The sequence below is a fragment of the Carassius carassius genome, chromosome 40, assembly GCF_963082965.1.
Source record: "Carassius carassius chromosome 40, fCarCar2.1, whole genome shotgun sequence".
NCBI classification, from domain to species: Eukaryota; Metazoa; Chordata; class Actinopteri; order Cypriniformes; family Cyprinidae; genus Carassius; species Carassius carassius.
In genome coordinates, this window is record NC_081794.1 from 22,461,787 (window position 1) to 22,481,051 (window position 19,265).

The 19,265-nt window shown below is 39.3% G+C and overlaps 1 protein-coding gene across 5 annotated transcripts in view; it reads right to left on the reverse strand.

Moving 5' to 3' along the window:
• bahcc1b (BAH domain and coiled-coil containing 1b) overlaps nucleotides 1–19,265 on the reverse strand; it is a 107,224-nt gene that overhangs the window by 16,419 nt on the left and 71,540 nt on the right. For all 5 annotated transcript variants that reach the window (XM_059532646.1, XM_059532645.1, XM_059532647.1 and 2 more), the window contains 6 exons: nucleotides 17,210–17,406; nucleotides 16,298–16,652; nucleotides 13,415–14,191; nucleotides 8,048–8,205; nucleotides 6,644–6,780; nucleotides 6,182–6,289 (listed from right to left, as the gene is read on the reverse strand). In XM_059532646.1, coding sequence (XP_059388629.1) covers nucleotides 6,182–6,289; nucleotides 6,644–6,780; nucleotides 8,048–8,205; nucleotides 13,415–14,191; nucleotides 16,298–16,652; nucleotides 17,210–17,406 — 1,732 coding nt within the window. The remainder of the gene's footprint in view (nucleotides 1–6,181; nucleotides 6,290–6,643; nucleotides 6,781–8,047; nucleotides 8,206–13,414; nucleotides 14,192–16,297; nucleotides 16,653–17,209; nucleotides 17,407–19,265) is intronic.

The following is a 19,265-nucleotide window of genomic DNA, read 5'->3' on the forward strand; positions in this document are numbered from 1 at the left end:
CATTGGCTGTGTTTTGTTCCACTCTTCTTTTCAGCTGTCTGAACACTGGCTATCTGCCCTTTACTCTGGCCAGTGCTGTCAGAAAGAATCAGTGTCCCCAACACATAGACCCCAGCCCTCCTCCTCAATACAAAGAGCCCCTGCTTTATCTGGAGATGGAGGGAGTATCCCGCAGAGACAGTGAGGCACAGATACATGACCAGGACAGATGGGTGGAAAAACATAGACCATGGTCCAAAAACCTCAGCAGAACATAAAGTTCTTGTCTACAAACATGTTTGTGTGTGAAAATTCACTTCAATTTGCAGACTGCAACTTTCTAAATTAATATAACATAGTTCATAATGCTCACCAAAGTTGCCAAATACACATCTGCAAAGGTTGAGCAGACTCATCATGAGTCTGTTTTCGTGGCTTGGTGCTGTAGGTGAGATAAAACATACTATCTAACTACCTGTGAAAAAATATTATAGTTATATATATATATATATATATATATATATATATATATATATATATATATATATAATATTATATACAGTACAGACCAAAAGTTTGGAAACATGACTATTTTTAATGTTTTTGAAAGAAGTTTCTTCTGCTCATCAAGCCTGCATTTATTTGATCAAAAATACAGAAAAACAGTAATATTGTGAAATATTATTACAACTTAAAATAATAGTTTTCTATTTGAATATACTTAAAAAAAATAATTTATTCCTGTGATGCAAAGCTGAATTTTCAGTATCATTACTCTAGCCTTCAGTCACATGTAACATCCAGTCAATCACATGATCATTTAGAAATCATTCTAATATTCTGATTTATTATGAGTGTTGGAAACAGTTCTGCTGTCTAATATATTTGATGAATAAAAGGTTAAAAAGAACTGCATTTATTCAAAATAAAAAAAATTATAATAATATATATTCTAATAATATATTTTCTTTACTATCACTTTTTATCAATTTAACACATCCTTGCTGAATAAAAGTATTGATTTTATTTTAAAAAAAGAAAGAAAAAATGGTATATTGTTATTACAAAATATTTATATTTTAAAAACATAGCTTCTTTTTTTTTTTTTTTTTTTTTTTTATTCATCAAAGTATCCTAAAAAAGTATCACATGTTCTGAAAAAATATTAAGCAGCAGAACTGTTTCCAACTTTGATAATGAATCATCATATTAGAATAATTTCTAAAGGATCATGTGAAAATTATCCTAAAAATTCAGCTTTGCATCACAGAAATAAATGATAATTTAAAGTATAATAAATTTAAAAACAATTATTTTAAATTGTAATAATATATCACAATATTAAATTTTTGATCAAATAAATGCAGGCTTGATGAGCAGAAGAAACTTCTTTCAAAAACATTAAAAATAGTAATGTTTATATATATATGAAGGGTATATATGTATATATGTAATGTAATTAGTATAATAAACATATTATACAATCGATTATATATTTTAATATAGATATTTAATAAATACAGTTGTTTTATGCCGACCAAACATTTACCTTAATCAAAAATACAGTAAAACAATATTACTGTGAAACACTAATAAATAAATAATAAATATCTAAATATATTTAAATATATATTTATTTATATAAAATGTACTTTATTCCTGTGATGGCAACATTTTCTAATGGTTGAATTTTTTTAATTACTCCAGTCTTCAGTGTCACACGATTCTTCAGAAATATTTCTAATATGCTGATTTGGTCCTTAAGCAACATTTTATTATGCTCATCAAACAGTTGTGCTGTTTTTTTTTTTGTTTTTGTTTTTAGAAACAGTGACAATTTTTTGTCAGGATTCTTTGATGAATAGAATGTTTAAAAGAGCAACATTTATTGCTAATAAGCATTTTTGTAACATCATAAAAGTCTTCACTGTCACTTGTTCAGTTTAATGAGTCAGTGCTAAAATCGAACCGACTCAAACCGTTTATAAAGTATTAAATTAATAAAATATCTGTATTTATAAATAAATATGTAATTTGTTTGTGTAAATAAAAGTAATTATGGATATTAGTATTACTATGGAAAAATGCAACTTAGTCTGTGTACACAAAACCAGAAAAGCCAGAAGAATTGAAGTGAAGTGAAAGAAAAAAGAGAAAGAGAGAGAGAAAGCAATCCAGCGGTAGTCACTCGACTGACCGGAGCTGGATCAATGGACACTAACCTCTTATCGACCCGCCACCACATGCAACATGAACATGCCCGTCTACGCCCCATTCTCTACATCTGCATTCAATAAATTCATCCAAACACGTCATATTATCACCCATAATCCCTATTCCGAATGCCCCTTCAAAACACACCTGGAGATGAATTATTGTTTTTTTGGGAGACTGAGCACAACAACACTGAGTGGAACTGTAGGAAATATCTTAAAGAACAAAAGCATTACCAAGAGTAAACTGTTCAGCTCTGAACGGAGTAAAGAGAGTGTTGAGTGCACTTCCCTTTCTCCTCCTTGTGTCACAAGTACATCTATCTACAGATCCTCATGAAGAGCCTTATGAAGTCGTTAAGGGTCTTAACAAAGGCCCTGTTTTTGTCAAAACAGAGAATAAAGCTTTGGTCTGTAGCAGGGAGGTATTTTCTCCCTGACTGTGTGCATCTCTGATTCCCTTCTACTGCATTTAAATGCCACAGAGTCTGTAAAACCCCCAAGGCCCGGGAGACCAGGTAACCGTGGAAACCTGATTAGTAACCCGACACCAGGTCCGAGGCAGGGTTTGGTGTGCGGTTGCTTCGGCTTGATGAAGACTGTGGCATGGGCGTCTATTAAAGAGCAGAGCTGACAGCCCTCCGCCCTCCTCTCCGCTCTGCCTGTCACCACCCAAAGGTGACCTTCTGACCTTCGGACCCCGAAAGGCCCCTCTAGTCCTTGTGTCAACTCCATGTCACATTCCTGCTGTTGAGAGAGAGAGTGTATGTGTGTGTGTGTGTGTGTGTACTTGAGCGGGTATGCTGGTAGGAGAATTCACAGTCCTCTAATTACAAACCCCTTCCCCTCGGAGAGGTCAGGATTACACAGTAATGCTATTCAAGGAAAGGCATTGATTAGCAAGACACAATCATCAAGAATAAAGAGAGAAAGAGAAGAGGAAGACAGCCAAAGAGAGCAGGAGAAAACGGTCATGTTTGTGTGTGTGTTCCTGCCATGGTCTCCTTCACAGTCCAATAATCAAATTCTAGGAACTGAAAAAGATGCTGTATGTTGCTATTATTTACCATTGAAACCCTCAATCATTCCGGAAAATGAATATATATGTGCATAAATCCCAGCATTTGAGCACTCTGCTGAGTTTTCTTGTGCAGGAAACCATTTGACAACCACAAAGTGACCAAATATGTTTTATTTTGGTCTAACACAAAACACTCGGGTAAAATGTGTACTTGCTATTTTTCACCTCCTTAAAATAAATATCACTTGGTTTTATATTGTGTTAGCTGATGCAATAATATTTACACAGTGTCCTAATATATTTTGTGGCTAAAGTACAAAACCATTTAAAATTATGATTTTTTTTAAAAGTATCTTATGCTCAACCAGGCTGCATTTATTTGATGACATATTATTGCAACTTGAAATAACTGATTTGTATTTTAGTATATTTTAAAATGTAATTTGTTCCTGCCTCATTACATCAGTGTCATGAGATTCTTCAGAAATCATTCTAATAAGCTGATTTGGTGTTAAAAAATAAAAAAATAAAATAAAAAATAAAAATAAAACTTGTCTAATTTGATTTAAAATATGAACAATATCTTTGAACAAGATCTATTTGCCTGAATGTATCTTTAATGCAAGTGTGTTTTGTCTGCACTAACACTAAAGTTTGAAAGACACTTATATTTAAGATAGAATCTATGAAAACAAGTCTTAATATCTTCACCAGGGTTGCATCTTAAGTACATTTGTTTTTGCATTTTGTATTTGTTTATTTTTAATAATTTTTAGATATTTTTTCCTGGAAAAGTCAAAGTCTCTCTTGGCCTATTGGGACAGTAAAGTGTTCATCAAAGAAAACAAAGCATATTCAGACATAGAGCTGGGTGTCGTCCAGACTAAAATCTGCAGGTCTCCAACCCATGCTCCCAGGATTCACTGGGGCAAAATGCCCAGCGTGCGCATGCACACATCACATGACAAGCCTGTTCCTCACTCTCAGATGGGATTTGATCCTCTTGCCAATGCCGCAACGATCCGTCAACACCCTTAACCTTGTCTAATGACCTCTGACCTCAAACAGATTTGGCCCGACACCAAAAGATGTTACACTTTTTAGTACACAAATGCATGAGGGACTGACAAAAACCCCACACACCCAACACATAACCTCAAATCCAATAATGCTGACAAACACTACAATAAATGTTACCGTTCAATTGCTCAACAATTCATGTTGTCTGCCATCAAACTGACGTAAACCTTTATGAGAAAGTCAAACCTCGGCTTCTCTCTGCCATTCCCTAAAAGGACTCTAAAAAAGGCTTTTTACGACTCGGATAAATTTTAGTGGCGGGAAGTTGTCATTTGTTTTATTTAACAGGGGAGCTTTATTAACGACAGGGATAAATGTGTGCTGGGTATAGCATGTGTAATTAAGCTCTGGCTCCTGCTTTTCATTAGCATGCTGCTAATCAACCAGGCTAGTAATAAAATGGGAGTTTTGTTAATCAGGTAGGGTAAACTTGATTTGACCGAGTTTATCAAAATGTCTAAGGCTTGGCGTAAACAGAGGTGTATCTCAGGGGAAAACGCTCATCCATCAGAATGATAACTTAAAGCCCTGACTTGGTGCAGGCAATTGGTCTCCGTGCTTTATCAAATTAATATCGCAGACACGTCATGGGTTAGAAGGGAGTCACAACACTTGTAGATAATCAATGGAAGTTGTAAATATGATTAATGACGGCTCTTTGCACTGATTAAGTACTTAGTCTGCCTTGTATGAACTGACACGAGCCTTCTAGACTTAGTTACATACACACACTCATAATGCGTTGTAGCGTCAGATTGCACATGCACGTACCAAATGAGTTCACAAACATAATCTTTCAAAACATCTCCTATCTAGACTGTTATTAATGCATGTGAAGCGTTTGGCGACAGGTAAGGAATTGTTTCCTGAGCCAGGCTTAATTCTGGTCGCAGCTAAGTGCTAATTTGATCCCAACTCTCTTTCTCTGTAAACTGTGGAAGAACATTTTTCATTACATTACATTATTACTATAAAAGAGCAACAGAACAATAACATTTTATTTACTGCTCTACAGGATATGATTTTAAACATACACACAACATACAAATATATGCTTGTGAGAACTGCCTATATACTTATACAGCACTTACATGAGCTTACTATCCTTAATTTATATATATATTTATGGAGAGAGAGAGAGAGAGAGAGAGAGAGAGAGAGACAGAGTAGACTACTATGAATTGTAGTCCATTACTGATTCCAAATTATATGACATTTGTATTTAGTAACGTGATCCATTACATTAAACATTTTAGGTAATTTAATCAGTACTTTTTTATTACTTTTTACATTACTCGCTTATCACACTGATTTAAATAGGATAATACTGTACTACTGATATTCAAAGAAAATATATTCCATTTACTTGCATGTCATGCAGGCATTTTAGAAAGGAAAATTAAAAAAAAAGAAAAATAATTAGGGATTATGAAAAATGTTTTGCTATTGTGTAAATAGCAAAAATATAATTGTATACAATCAAGTAATCAATAAAAAAGTAACTGTAGTCTGATGACGTGTATTTTAAAATGTAATTTAATATAATTACAAGTCTTGTTATTACAAGGAATCCTGATTACATGTAACCCAGCTCTTAATTTACAGTATATTATATGCATCTGCTATCCTGTCGTCAGCCCTAGATACATCACTTTAAAAAAAAAAAATGTAATCAATTTTCTATGGTAAAATCGTGATTCTGAGTAAGTTCTTCGAAATACAACAGCATAGTTTGAGGTATCATTAAATTTAATTACAGCACCATTATGGTCCTTTCTTTTATCCAGGAAAGTAAGTTGTACTGCATTTACAGCATTTCAGGAATTTGGCCTTCAAAACACGTAGAAACTGTAAGTACAGTGAAATTAGAACAAAAGGAAACACTCACTTGACTTTTTTAGGGGAGTCTGTGGGGATAGGGGGTGCCGATGTGGACTTGCGCTTCCTTGGTCTTCCGGGTCCTCGACGAGCCGGACTGCGTGAGGTCTCCTCTTTCCTGTAAACACACAAACACGCGCACACACACAGCCTGTCAATCACTCTAATTCACATTAACGATGCTGAATGGAACGAAACACTAAGCCATCCTAATTGTGAGAGTGGACTTGAGGAAAGACTTAAGCACAGCTCAAGCTTATGCAAAGAGGGCTCAGCACACACTGGGTGGTCTCAGCAGAGCGTTGCGAGGGGACAGAGAAAGAGCTGGAGAGAGACTGTAAGAGTGTGTGCTGGAGGATCGAAGAGAGTTCGATCTCTCCGCGCATGTGTGTAAATGGGTTTTGAAAGGTGTGCGGAAAGCATTTATATGTGGAGGGTGTGTATTTGTGAAAGTGGTCTGTGGTTTGCTCACTGGTGGTCATGTTTTCTCTGTAGCTTGGCCAGCTCCCTCTGTTTTTCCTTGTAACGTCGCTGCAGTTCTGCCAGCCGCACACGCATCGCTAGCTCCTCCCGGTCCAGCGTTTCCATGGTACCCTTAACAGGACACACCTACACATAGAACGAAAAATCTCCAGTGAGTTTATCATTTTTAAATGCCAGTCAACATTGTGTCGATTTGTATGATTCTCTTTCTTTCACAGAACACAAATGGAGATATTTTGAATAACGTTCACAATGCTCTTTCCCATACAGTGAAAGGATACAGTGATTGATCTTTAAAATTGGTCCATTATATTTCAAGTCTTATGAAACCAAACCATTTGTGTAAGAAACAAGTCAATATTAAAGGCAGGGTAGGTAATAAATGTATAAACAACTGTTTTACATTTGTTTAAACTTTCTATATATATCAATGCATAATTAAAATGTAAGTACTCTGATAAAAAGAGTATAAAAATCGAGTGACTCTAGACCGTTTAATCTGTATTAAACACAGCTCATTATTTCCATTTCGGGACGAAACATAGGATTGGCTTAGGCGACTGTCACTCTCTCGCAATCATGGCAACCACCCTTTTGCCACACATGACCTGCCCACTTGCGCGAGCATGTTTGATTTGTGGAATTCAAGAGGCACGGATCCTAGGAATACCAAAACAATGGCAGAGAAACAGCAAGCAAAATTCACAGTACCAGCCTATGCAGTTAGTGAAGGCAAACCAAGAAATAAAACGCGAGTTAATATCGGCGTGGCTTCACAGCGATGGCGAGAACTGAGGGAACTCAAGGGGCTGAAAAGTGACTCCTTGATGGCTTTATTTCTGCTGGACAGGTAAATCTTTCTTTTTGTATTTTGATCATACATATTTTTTTCATGAAGCATGTGTCATTAGCACACGTAGCTGCGTAATATAGCTAACATAACATTACTTAGCGAGCCATAGTAGAGATGATAAATAATCTATAGGAGCCCAGAAGGGAGGGGGTGGAGTGAATGGAAATAATGAGCTGTCTTTAAAACAGTCGTGAGAGGTCTACAGACACTCAATTTTTATACTTTCTTTTTCAGAGTACTTACATTTTAATTATGTATTGATATATAAATAAAGTTTAAACAAATTTGGAAAAAAAGTTTTTTATACATTTTTTTTACCTACCCTGCCTTTAATAATCGAATTATGATTTTTCTGATAAAAATATATATATTTTTTATGTTGGCAGAAAAATGCAGGGAATCCTTAAAGCTTTTCTTTTCTTGAAAACAACTGGTTTATGAGTCTTATTTTAAGTATGGGAAAATTTTTGCTACTTGTTGTGCTCCATAAATAAATGTAAAATACATAAATGTTAATAAATAAACATGAGTTAAGTGTACCGGTTCGGGACGTGGCGTCCACTTGCACTTCCTGCGCAGATTGAGGATCCTGCGAAGGGGTGGAGTTGAGTCTACTGGTATGGGTGGGACCAGTTCCAAGGCCCGGGCAGCAGCTAGGGTTGCCAAACTTTGGAGGTCAAAGGTCAACATATCATCTTCTGCACAGAACGAGAAGAAATAAAGGAATTGAAGGAAATATCACATCATCTGATCTAACAATGACAGAGAAGAAGAATATACAGGGAGACCTCCATCTAGGATGGTTTATTAGGATCAGACAATATTTGGCCGAGATACAACTATTTGAAAATCTGGAAACTGAGGGTGCAAAAAAAATTTAATTTGTCCAAATGAATTCTTAGCAATGCATATTACTAATCAAAAACTAAGTTTTTATATATTTAAAGTGGGAAATTTACAAAATATCTTCATGGAACATGATCTTTACTTAATATCCTGATGATTTTTGGCATAAAAGAAAAATCTATAATTTGGACCCATGCAATGCTTTTTTGGCTATTGCAAAAAATATGCCCCAGCGACTTAAGACTGGTTTTGTGTTCCAGGGACACACACGTTGGTAACCAAACAGTTTTAGTTACACAGAAGAAAGTCAGTTATGCGGATGAGTAACCAGTGACAGAATGTGCACTTTTGCATGAACTATCAGTAGACCAACTGATCATTGTTGTCTGTGATGCATTAGGATATTGTCACGTTTTTTATTTTTATCCTTTTCAAATGTGGTTTAAGGGACAAACCCTGTTTCCATGTGTATTTAGTGAAAATCACTGGAGACGGATGTTAATATCAGGTGTAAACAGAGGCCTATGTTGCCCAATGTATATTCAAAAGTGACCTAGCAAAACAGACATCCAGCCTGTCCCAGTAGATGCAAGTGAAAAAACCTGTAAAGAAGCAAAAATAAAAAGAGAGTCGAAGAGAGAGAGGGAAAGAGGAAAGCCTCAAACGGTACAAAGCCGCCTCTAAGCATGCCGCTGTTTCCTGACAGCACTTTGTGCTTTCAGAGGCTGAATGAGCAATGATGATAGCTATTAACCAGAGAGCTTATCTCTGTACATGAGGCTTAGATGCCAGGAGCCATGTTACAGAGAAAAAGAGAGAGAGGGAGAGAGAGAGAGATGAAGAAGGGCGAATTCTCAACATTTATCACTGTCATTAGGGCCGGCCACATGCTCAGTCTCCACTCAGCCAATGAGGCTTGAATATTCATGACAGCCAAAGTTGGCCTGGGGATACTGAGAAGACTGCATGAGTGTGTGTGTGTGAGCGGCTGTGTCTGTGTTAGCGGGTGTCCACGGCTTGCTATTTTGTTGCGTCACGGCAAGGCAGGGGCACAGTATGGGATCGGCGCGGAGAGAGACTGAATAAGGGGGGAAAGAGGGAGGGAGGGTAGACAGGCAATAAGAAGTAAAGTGTTTATTGAGCTATCTATTTATTCGTAAACATCCCCTCATTACTAACATGGAAAGAATCCAATTTTCCCCTCCGAGGGGAAATGCATGGTGCACGAACAGACCTGCGCACAGAGAGCAGGAGGAGATCAAATCCGAACTAGAGGACAGGAGAAGTCAGCGGAGAACACTGTAAATCTCACAAAAACTGTCAGAGAACATCTTATCAAAAAAAAAAAAAAAGAAGCATTTTACATAAAAATAAATAAAGCCTATTTTTAATATCATTAGGTCAAGTGTCGTAAAACACGGTATTTAAAAGTTTAGAATTTTTTTACGGGTGATGCATTTAAGCCACAAAATGTTCAAAACACAAGATGATGCAACCAAGAAATCTGTCTAGAATGTTTACAGAGAAAGTCCGATTAAGAATTTTCTTTCATGACAACTAAGCACATTTTCCTACAAATTCTCTTTATGTTTTCAAATTCTTCTATTATTCTCAATGGTGATTCTAATTATAAACAGTGATATATGGTATCGATAAATAATTGTAATCATCAGGGTAGACTTTCAGCATACAGTAATGAGAACTGATAAGGTAAAGATGGAACCAATGTTTTTAAAATGGCCCTAAAAATAAGATTAATTTAGACATGAAATTAAGACTATATATATATATATATATATATATATATATATTAAATAAATGAAAACAATAATACTTTTCTTCTTTTTTCTTTTCTTTTTTTGTTCTTGGGCTGTAATGTTACCTGGAGTTCATAAGTTCATGACAAATTCTGTGAGATTCACCTAAAATTAGAGGTCAGAGAAGTTCGAAAGACAAGTTGTACAGGCTTTAAAAGAATTAAAGCCACGTGAAGGAAATCTCTCAGCTGAAACGGAAAGTGAGAGAGACACGTGAACCGAAAGAAAAAAAAAGAAAGAAAGACCAGATGAGGAAGACTGGATTATGGTGGTCTGGGAGGGTCTTTGGTTTCCCACCTAGCTGAAATCATCATGCCACTTTTAGCCCTGTGGTGGTCTTTTTGAAATTGATGCCCATCGGCTTGCCGTAACAAGGCCGGTGGGGGTCGGAGCCATGGATAGAGTGATAGCATGAAAGCAAGACGTACAAGTGGGATGGAAAATATGATGCCCAAAAAAGAAATAAAAACGAGACAGGGAAGGAGAGAAGACAGATAACGCTCTCTGAGAGCATTTAGCCTAGAGATCTGTGGGGGAAAAAAGAGCGGGAACACTGTGGGATCACTGACCAATCAATAACAACTACCAACAATACTTCAAAGAACCTCTCAAAATCTATATAATTTTATCACACGTTATTCGTTCATACTTCACAATGCACATAACACCGCAAGGAATGTTTGCAGAACGCCTGGGATGTCGGCTATAGATAAGAATGCTTGAAATCAAATCTGTAAATCACTGAAGAGTAAACCCAATCGCATATGAAATCTTTAGCCGGCGAGAGACCAGGTCCTGACAGACCAAGCGGCCGCCTCACCTCCAGTTCTTTAATAATTCAGCAGCGGGTGTGTTTATTGATGACTTCTTCCCCGCTGCAAAGAGCTTCATCATATTCTCTTATTAGTCCCTTTAGTGCAGCTTGCTTAGACAAGAATTACACAGCAGATTACATCCCTATTTTAATATGGGTGGAAAACACACACACAAACAGCAAAAACGCCGCATGCCGCCAAATGTGGTTAGATTTTTTTCCCTGCGCGGTGTGAGCGTTAGGGATTTCTCAGCTGCTAGAGGATCCTGGTGTAAATAAAAACATCCTTTGGCAGGGAGACCCTAAATGGTCCCTGGAAATGCAACAAGCCTTTAAAACTGTGCTCACAACAATGGGGCCTAATTAGCCGACAAAAACGCTGTCGTCCTGAGAGGAAAAAGATCAGCTGTTTTTACTATTTCATCAACTTCGCACTGAGGGACTCAAAAAGCTGTGGGAAAGCGCCAAGGCTTTTTTCCATCTAAAATGAGGCTTATAAAAGTGATCAAACAGGTTTGAGGAGCAGGGGCAGGGGAGCCGTCCCTCAGGATGAGTGAGTGGACACAGTCCAATCTGGCGGACCCGGGGGGAACTAGCTATCATTAGAGCTGCCTTTTAAGACAGGCTAAAGCCCTTTAAAAACACGGCCCCCTCCTCACCGCTCCGTCTTAGTCTCTCCCACAGGAAGTGCTGAACCCCAAAAGGCTGGGGAGCATTTGATCTGTAGGCAGGAAAAGAAGGCAAGAGTGTGAGTGAGTTTGTGTGTTCCTATGAAAATGGAAAGCTGGACGGTCAGCTGAGAGTTAGCATTTGTGTGTATTTCGGTGTGTCTCTGCACGTATTGTCGGGATGGTGTTATGGGGGGGTGGGCTTTGTTATCTTTCCTTCACACAAAGCCTGGAGATCTGGCTGGGCTGAAAACCCTATTTTTTGCTCCTCTTTTTGTGCAGACAGAAAAAAAAACAAAATGAAAGCCTTCATCGTGGTCTTCCCCTGCCGCCTGTATCACAACACTACAAGACTGCTTATGCAAATCACTGATGAGAAATTAAATCATGTGTGTGATTGGGTGTGCTTTCTATTGTGATAAGAAAGAACAGAATGGCTGTTTCTCTGTCTTTTTAACCACCTTTTGTAAACCTGTTGGTGCTGGAAATGTTACAAGATGGACAGTTTTCTGAAATCGTGGGAGTTGATGCGGTGTTGGTATACATTGGGAAGGATGTAAGGAAATGAGATCGGGGTGTGAATAATTAAGGCCAAAGGGAGCCACAACAATAGATTGGGAGGGTTTTAAAAATACTTTAAGCACATACTTAAAAGGTCTTTTTAGGTGGAAATATATTTCAACAAATTTCAGAACATTTTACAAATTTCACAAAGTTAGCACACAAAGTATTAACCCTACTATCTTAGCATAGAAATAATTGGTTAAAGTCAGCTTGAAATTAAAATTCAGCATATCTTTCAGCATGATAAGATCAGCATATTATCGTAGTGATCTTATCATGAATGATTCATCCGTGCATGTTTCTTTTTCTATACAAGGAATTTTTTATAAAACTTTTATAACTCGATCTTCTTCTTCTCTCTGGTGACTTATGCCAGATTTCTCCAAACATTTAATCTTACTCTGGCCTTTTCTTACAATCCACTGCAAACTCACATTCAGATCTGAATCTATCTGATCAACAACCAGTGGACACAACTAAGTGCATTATACTACATTTTTGTTTCTTTTTTGAAAATCCATTTCAATTGGTTAGAATATGTTCATATATATCACAATATGTTAGAAAAGTTATGTTGCTAATTCAGTTCCATTGCGATGTAAATTTCTTTTGATTAGCTAGAATAATATTGCAATGACACGCTATGTTTTAGGTATTACAAACAGCTTTCGCATGCATAGGATCTGGCACAACAGCAGTAAATAGATGCTAACAAAAAGAAATTGTTTGCCTGAGGAGGTAACTGTAGCAACAACTGACCATTTAAGCACTTTTTGTTCATTTCTAAAATAATTTTGGGGGAATCATCTTGTGCAACCCAGATTGTCATTTGGAACCTCGAGCACTTTGTGTCCTTTTCAGATAATTTTTGGATGAAAAACATTCACACACATAAACACTGACTGACATTATCACTTTATAAATGATTTTCATAAAACTGTTTTGTTTAAAAGTCTTTTTAAGTAAAAGTACATTTAAATATCTGGCTAACTGTGTTGGGGCAACACAATCCATTTGGGCAAGATTAACCTTAATATTGCTGGCAAAATATGTCTTATTTAAATTCCTTTACAAAAGCAGACATCCCCTGAAAGTCGCTGAAAACTCTGCACACAGAATGAAATCAGAGTAAGAATTGAAAACCTTGATCAGCTGGTAATCTGAATATTGGGGGGCACATATGTATGTTCATCCTCACCTCTGTTCTCTTCAGTGTTGTTCCTCTGCTGTTGGGATCGCTCCAGCTCTGCCAGTTCACTCAGTAACTCTATACCATAATTTGGGGCCACCACGTTCCCAGACACAGGCGCAGGGGCCGCCATATGGGCATCTCGAGTGGCACACAACGCTGCTGCGATAAGGAGCTCCAGGCTCCAAATGCAGTTCCCAGGATACTGATTCCCCAGGGAAGAGGGCACGGGACAGGGGGAGAAAGGCGGCGAGGAAGAGTCAGTGGCTGACATGCACTCATCCTCACCAGTCCTCTCTGGATCCTGCTCAGTAAGTTCCACAGACTGACAATCCTGGGTGGAAGTCACAGCTGAGTCTCGTAGCTCCTCAACCTGCTTCTTGTTGTCTTCAGCTGATGCTGGACTCTCTATTCCACTTGCCTGGCTGTTGGGGATCACAGTCGCTCTGTCTGGACGGGGGTCTGCTATGGTAGAGTCAGTAACGGGGCAAAGAGAAGTTTGTGAGAGAGTGGCATCCACCTGTCCATCTTCTTCTATAACTCCTCCCTCCTCCTCTACATCCTCCACCTCCTGTGATGTTCTAGTAGGAGATCCCACTCCAGTGTGGCACACAGGCTCCTCCCCTTTGGGAGATAGGGGGTGGGGCTGGGGTTGGGGTGCAGGTTCAGCTGGTTCCGCTTGCTCCGCCTCCAAGTCTGCATGCTCAGCCAGTTGGACTTCTTGAGGGGAGGGGCCACCTTTGTAACCCATTGTGATGGCAGGGTAAGTGTAGCCAGGAGGGAGATCTATAGGAAAAAATGGGAAAAAAAACTGATTGAGTGTTTCCATAAACACTGAGGTTGGTTTGGGCTCCTCAACCTTGTTTGAAGTCACTCTATTACAAGCATAAAGATTTAACTGCTCCTGAAACATACTTCAGCGCATGGCGAACCAGCAAGCCATTACCATTCATTTGTAATACACATCACAATACGACCTTGTCAGTTAAGGGGCACGGCCCCCTGACGTTGAAATGCAGAGAGAGGGGTGATATATATGCTGTATACGGAAGCATTAGCGACAGTGTGTACCATTCGCTGCGTTTATCTAGTATAACTCACACACATAATGGAGCTGGCGCCATAAAGGCTATGGCGCAGGCATGAGCGAATTTTCCATGAATATTGAATTATGTTCAAGTTGTTATGGATGCAGTGTGAGCGAGAGAGAGAAAGAGTGCACAGAGGAATGTTTGTGTATAAATTAGTCTTTAAGTGAGAGTGTGTATTCGTCTCGTCTGCCGTGCGCATGAAAATGATTGCATGGGAAATGTTGCTTGCATGAAAGAGCGAGAGTGTCTGTGTGTGTGTCTATATGAGATCTGCAGCATAGCCGGGTATATTGATGACAGCATGGTGTCTGGGTGTGATTGCACAGCCAGCCCTGTCACCTCAGCGTTGTATTATTGATGGTATCCTTCCGCCAGATGAATGCATATCCCTCCGCCAGGCAGCACTCAAGGACCTCTGAAGGATAAGAGAGGCCCTGTCTGCTGTCTCACTGACCTCCCTACTGTTTTCTGTCTGTCTCTCTTGCACCTACACCATACGGCAAGCCGCTCCCTATGGCGTCTATGCTTTCTTGCACATACAAATGTGTCACAAATGGATACAAAGGTGAAAAGACACAGACACAAAGTGAAAAGTCAGCACTTACACTTCCATTCAAATTAACAGTCTTAGGTAATCAAAGGCCAACAAGTCCTTCAAAGGCCCTGTTTATCTTATCTGCAGCAAAATATCTATCTCTTCTGTTCACTGTCCCTGTGATCAGGGCCTTTTTTTCTATTTGGCCATCTCTTCTTTTTGTTCTGTCTCTCCTTCACTTCACTCCCTTTCCCCCAGGGGTTTGTGGAGCCAGACGCGATGGCAAGACCCTAACCTTGAGAATGAAATGAAACGTTCCAGCCTCTTTCCTCTAGTCTGTTTTTTTTTTCAGACTCAAATGCGAGGGCATTGGGATAGGAAGCATGTTAGAGAAAAGCACTATTTTATGCTTTATTCTGTTCACCCCTTTTATCAGACTGGATTATTACTCCAAATAAACCAATCCACTGCCTTTTTATCTTCAGACACATGTTAGAATGCATTCTGATACTAAGCATGTACGGGGTGTAGCAAACATTATTTTTACAACGCAGAATCAATATAGAATTTTTATGAATGATTAATATTTTTATGTCAATAACTGATATATTTGCTGATATTAGATGTACATATATGATTTTGTCAGTCTGATAACAAAAAAAAACACAAAAGTACAGATTTCTATATGATCATTATTATAGACTGAGTTTTACAACAGCTAAGCCAATAAAAAATAGTTATTATCAACTGGCTATAATTTATTGGCTTATATTTATTTATTGGCTTATAAATTTATCGGACAATCCTGATATGACCATAAGCGTATAATGCATTTCCATAAATAATCATTATATTTTAAAGCATATCCTGCATGCCCATAAATAATCGTTATATTTTCGATTTGTTTTACTTGGTGTGGTGGGGTGGGGTGCAAATTTAGCCACACACCCATGTAAATGACAATTTATGTCCAAGCAGAATGAACCCAAAATGGGCACTGTAGCTATGATATGTTATCTCTTATACTAACATTAACTTACTAGCATTTGCCTTTCAGTAAATAAAATGTGCAAACATCACAAAACCTAATTAATATTAATAAGGCGTATAACGAGTCCTCCTTCAATCATACCCATGTGAGTAGAAACTACATTTCTACAGTTACAGATTTCTGCAATGCATATTTGTTCCTGTATGTACAATAAATACATTCACCATTCGTCCTACTGAAATAACACACATGAATGCTGTCATTTTCCCACTCACCAGGCTCCAGGGACTGAGGGTAGTCCTGTGGCGGCTGGCCCTCGCCCCTCTTGTCCTGGGACTCTGCAGGTTTTGGCAAGTGGTGGGGGGTGGCATGAGGGCTGAGCGCTGGGGAGCGAGGGGCAGCCACGGCCGGGCTGGGCTCAGGGCAAGGCGTACAGGGCGTATTCTTGAGGTGGGATCGTGGGGCGGGCGAGCGACAGCAGGGTGAAAGACGAGAAGCGCAGCCCCCTGGAGATGAGGAGGAGGGGGGCGGTTTAGCAGTTGGGCCAACGGAGAAAGGCTTAGTGTGCTTGGATGTGCGGAGCTCAGACGATCTCTCAACCAGATCGATGGGGGGATCCTCAGGTTTCCTCTGGAAAAACACAAAAATCACAAATGGCTTCAGAGACTTTATAACACAGCGCACTACAGTAACAGTGGGAAGTCAAACATTATGCATATCAACATTATTTCCAGTTTCCTCACAACCGTAATGCATTTATAGTGGAAAAAGGATAGAGCTAGTTATGATTCAGTCATCTCAGGTTTCTTGCGTAAGGCCATGCACCAGAAACACAGTACAATGGGTGCTAATGATCCACCGTACACTTGCATTCTGCTCTGCCACTTTGTATAAAACAGTCAGATAAAAGCCTGAATCCTGCCCTGTTCATGAGAAGAATACCACTCTTTCAAAACTTCCAACATTAAAATGTGCTTTGAAAATGAAAGCTGGCCGTTCTTTGGCTATAACGGCTATGAATTTCTGAGAGCAGGAATAACAGGCCTTTCACAACCTCAGGCACCCTGGGTAGGCTTCCTGAAAGACGTTGGGCTTCTGTAAAGAAATAGCTGTTGGAAAATCACCTTGAGGGGTATGAGGAAACATGGCTACCCAAATGTACGTGTGCTTTTTCCTTCATGTGTTACCCGTGAGTGACTGTGTCTGTGCGCCAGCTCCATTGCCTGTGCTGCGCGGTGCTGCTGGTGCTGATGTTGCTGCAGCGCATAGAGCTCCTGTTGCCGTAGAAACTGGGAGCGGGAATAGACAGCAGGATGCTGCATGTGTGAGGCTGGCCCTCGGGCTCCGTAAACAGGGGGCCACAGTCCCTGCTGCTCCATTACATCTACAGAGAGTGGGAGAGAAAAAGAGAAAGGAATGAGAAAAGAATGAACAAAGGTTTTTCTTTTGCCTCAAGGCAAGTCTCACTTATCGCTCTGAAGGCCTATTGATTTACGGCTATAAGATTCCACTCCTTTTCCGTCCCTCTTTTCTTCCACTCACTTTTTTCTTTCCAAAAGTCATCCTTCGTCCCCAGGGCAAAAAAAAAAAAACATTTCCACATCTCTTTCCTCATCATGCAGTGCACTCAACCCGTTGGCAGAGAGAGAATGCAAACTGCCTCCTTTTTACATTGTCTGTCCCTCGCACTCACCGTTAGCCTGGTCATACCTCAGCGGATTAACACAAAACGATGGACACCAGTGAGCTCACCAGCCACACTTGCCTGATCTCTGGCTCACGCACGCTGCAGTGCCAGTCAAGACGATTCAGCGCCGCTGTCTCAAACTGTCACATGAATGTGGCTCCTCTGACAAGACCTTCCTGACAGCCTGCTGAGAGCAGGCAAGAAGGGTCTACTCCCAAATGGCTCACTCGGTCACAAGTACTGGGCTTGAGTTATTATGCCTTTATTAAGGGTTAGGTGATGGGTGTTGGCCTTAAAAAGGAGCACAGATGTTATACCCAGAGACAAACTCTTGAGAAGGGGAGACAGACATGGAAGCGTTAAGGTCACCCGTTGTTTTGGCCTCACAAGGCAGCACCCATCGGCCATCTGATGCATTTTGCATGCAAAAATGGCAAGCTCTAACTTAAAATAGCCAGTTCCCATTTGACTTGGTGATGCAAAATAACATAACTGGAAATAAAGTTGTCTAAAATGTACAAGAAGCAATTTTTGTTTTGAGGATGAAATAAATCATTAGATTTGACATGTTAATGACATCAAATCTTAAAAAAATTGTTTAGCATTTTATTGGAGACACTTAGCAGCAAGTTAATGACATAGTTCAGCCAAAAAATTGCAAGTCTGCCATCATTTACTCACCCTTTTGTTGTTCCAAACCAATATGACTTTCTTTTGTGGACCACAATGAAAACATTTAAGAAATACTATAAAAAAAACAACAACAACAACAAAAAACATTGACTTTCATTATATGGACAAAAACAGTTCTTGAAAAAAAGTCATCTGTTTTTTGGAAAGACGTGAGCATGAGAAAACGATGCCAGAACTTTAAATTTTTATTTGACCTATCCCTTTTATTAGATAAACTGAAATGTCTGCCTATCTGTGACTAGGCATCTCACTTTTGTGCCGTTCAATCGCTAAGCGAGCAGGATATTGAAAGGAGTCTGTCATTTCTGAAATGAGCTGATCAGATAGAAAGGATGGAGGAAGGGGGAGAGAGGGAGAGAGAGTGTAGAGGGATGAAGCGCAGCTGTGCAAAGCAGGTAGTCTCAGCCTTGAGCCTCAGCCCACAGAAATTTCAACACAATATGTTTTTCTTTCAGCCATTCGGTTTTGCATGCTGTATATTCTCCACCCCTCCTTCCCTGATGTATGGCAAGGACCTTTGTTTGGGAAAGATTACTGGGACAGGGTTATGTTTCCCTAGGGAGGGATCCAATGGATGCACTTCCCTTCTTTGTTGCGGAAAGGGGAGTGTGACGCTAAGGAGCAGAGAGCTAATTAAATTTCATAGCCAGTGTGGGGAGGAGGAATGTCGAACAGAGGCGCACAGCACAGGACAGCAGAGCACAGCACAATACTGCAAAAAACTGTGTGATGATGCACCGCACAGCAAGGCACAGTATAATAGGGTGAAAAAAGACATTCAGAGATGCACAACAAATCAAAGCACAATGCCAGAACTGTGCAGACACGATGGCACAACCGAGCACAGCATGGCATGACAAGTC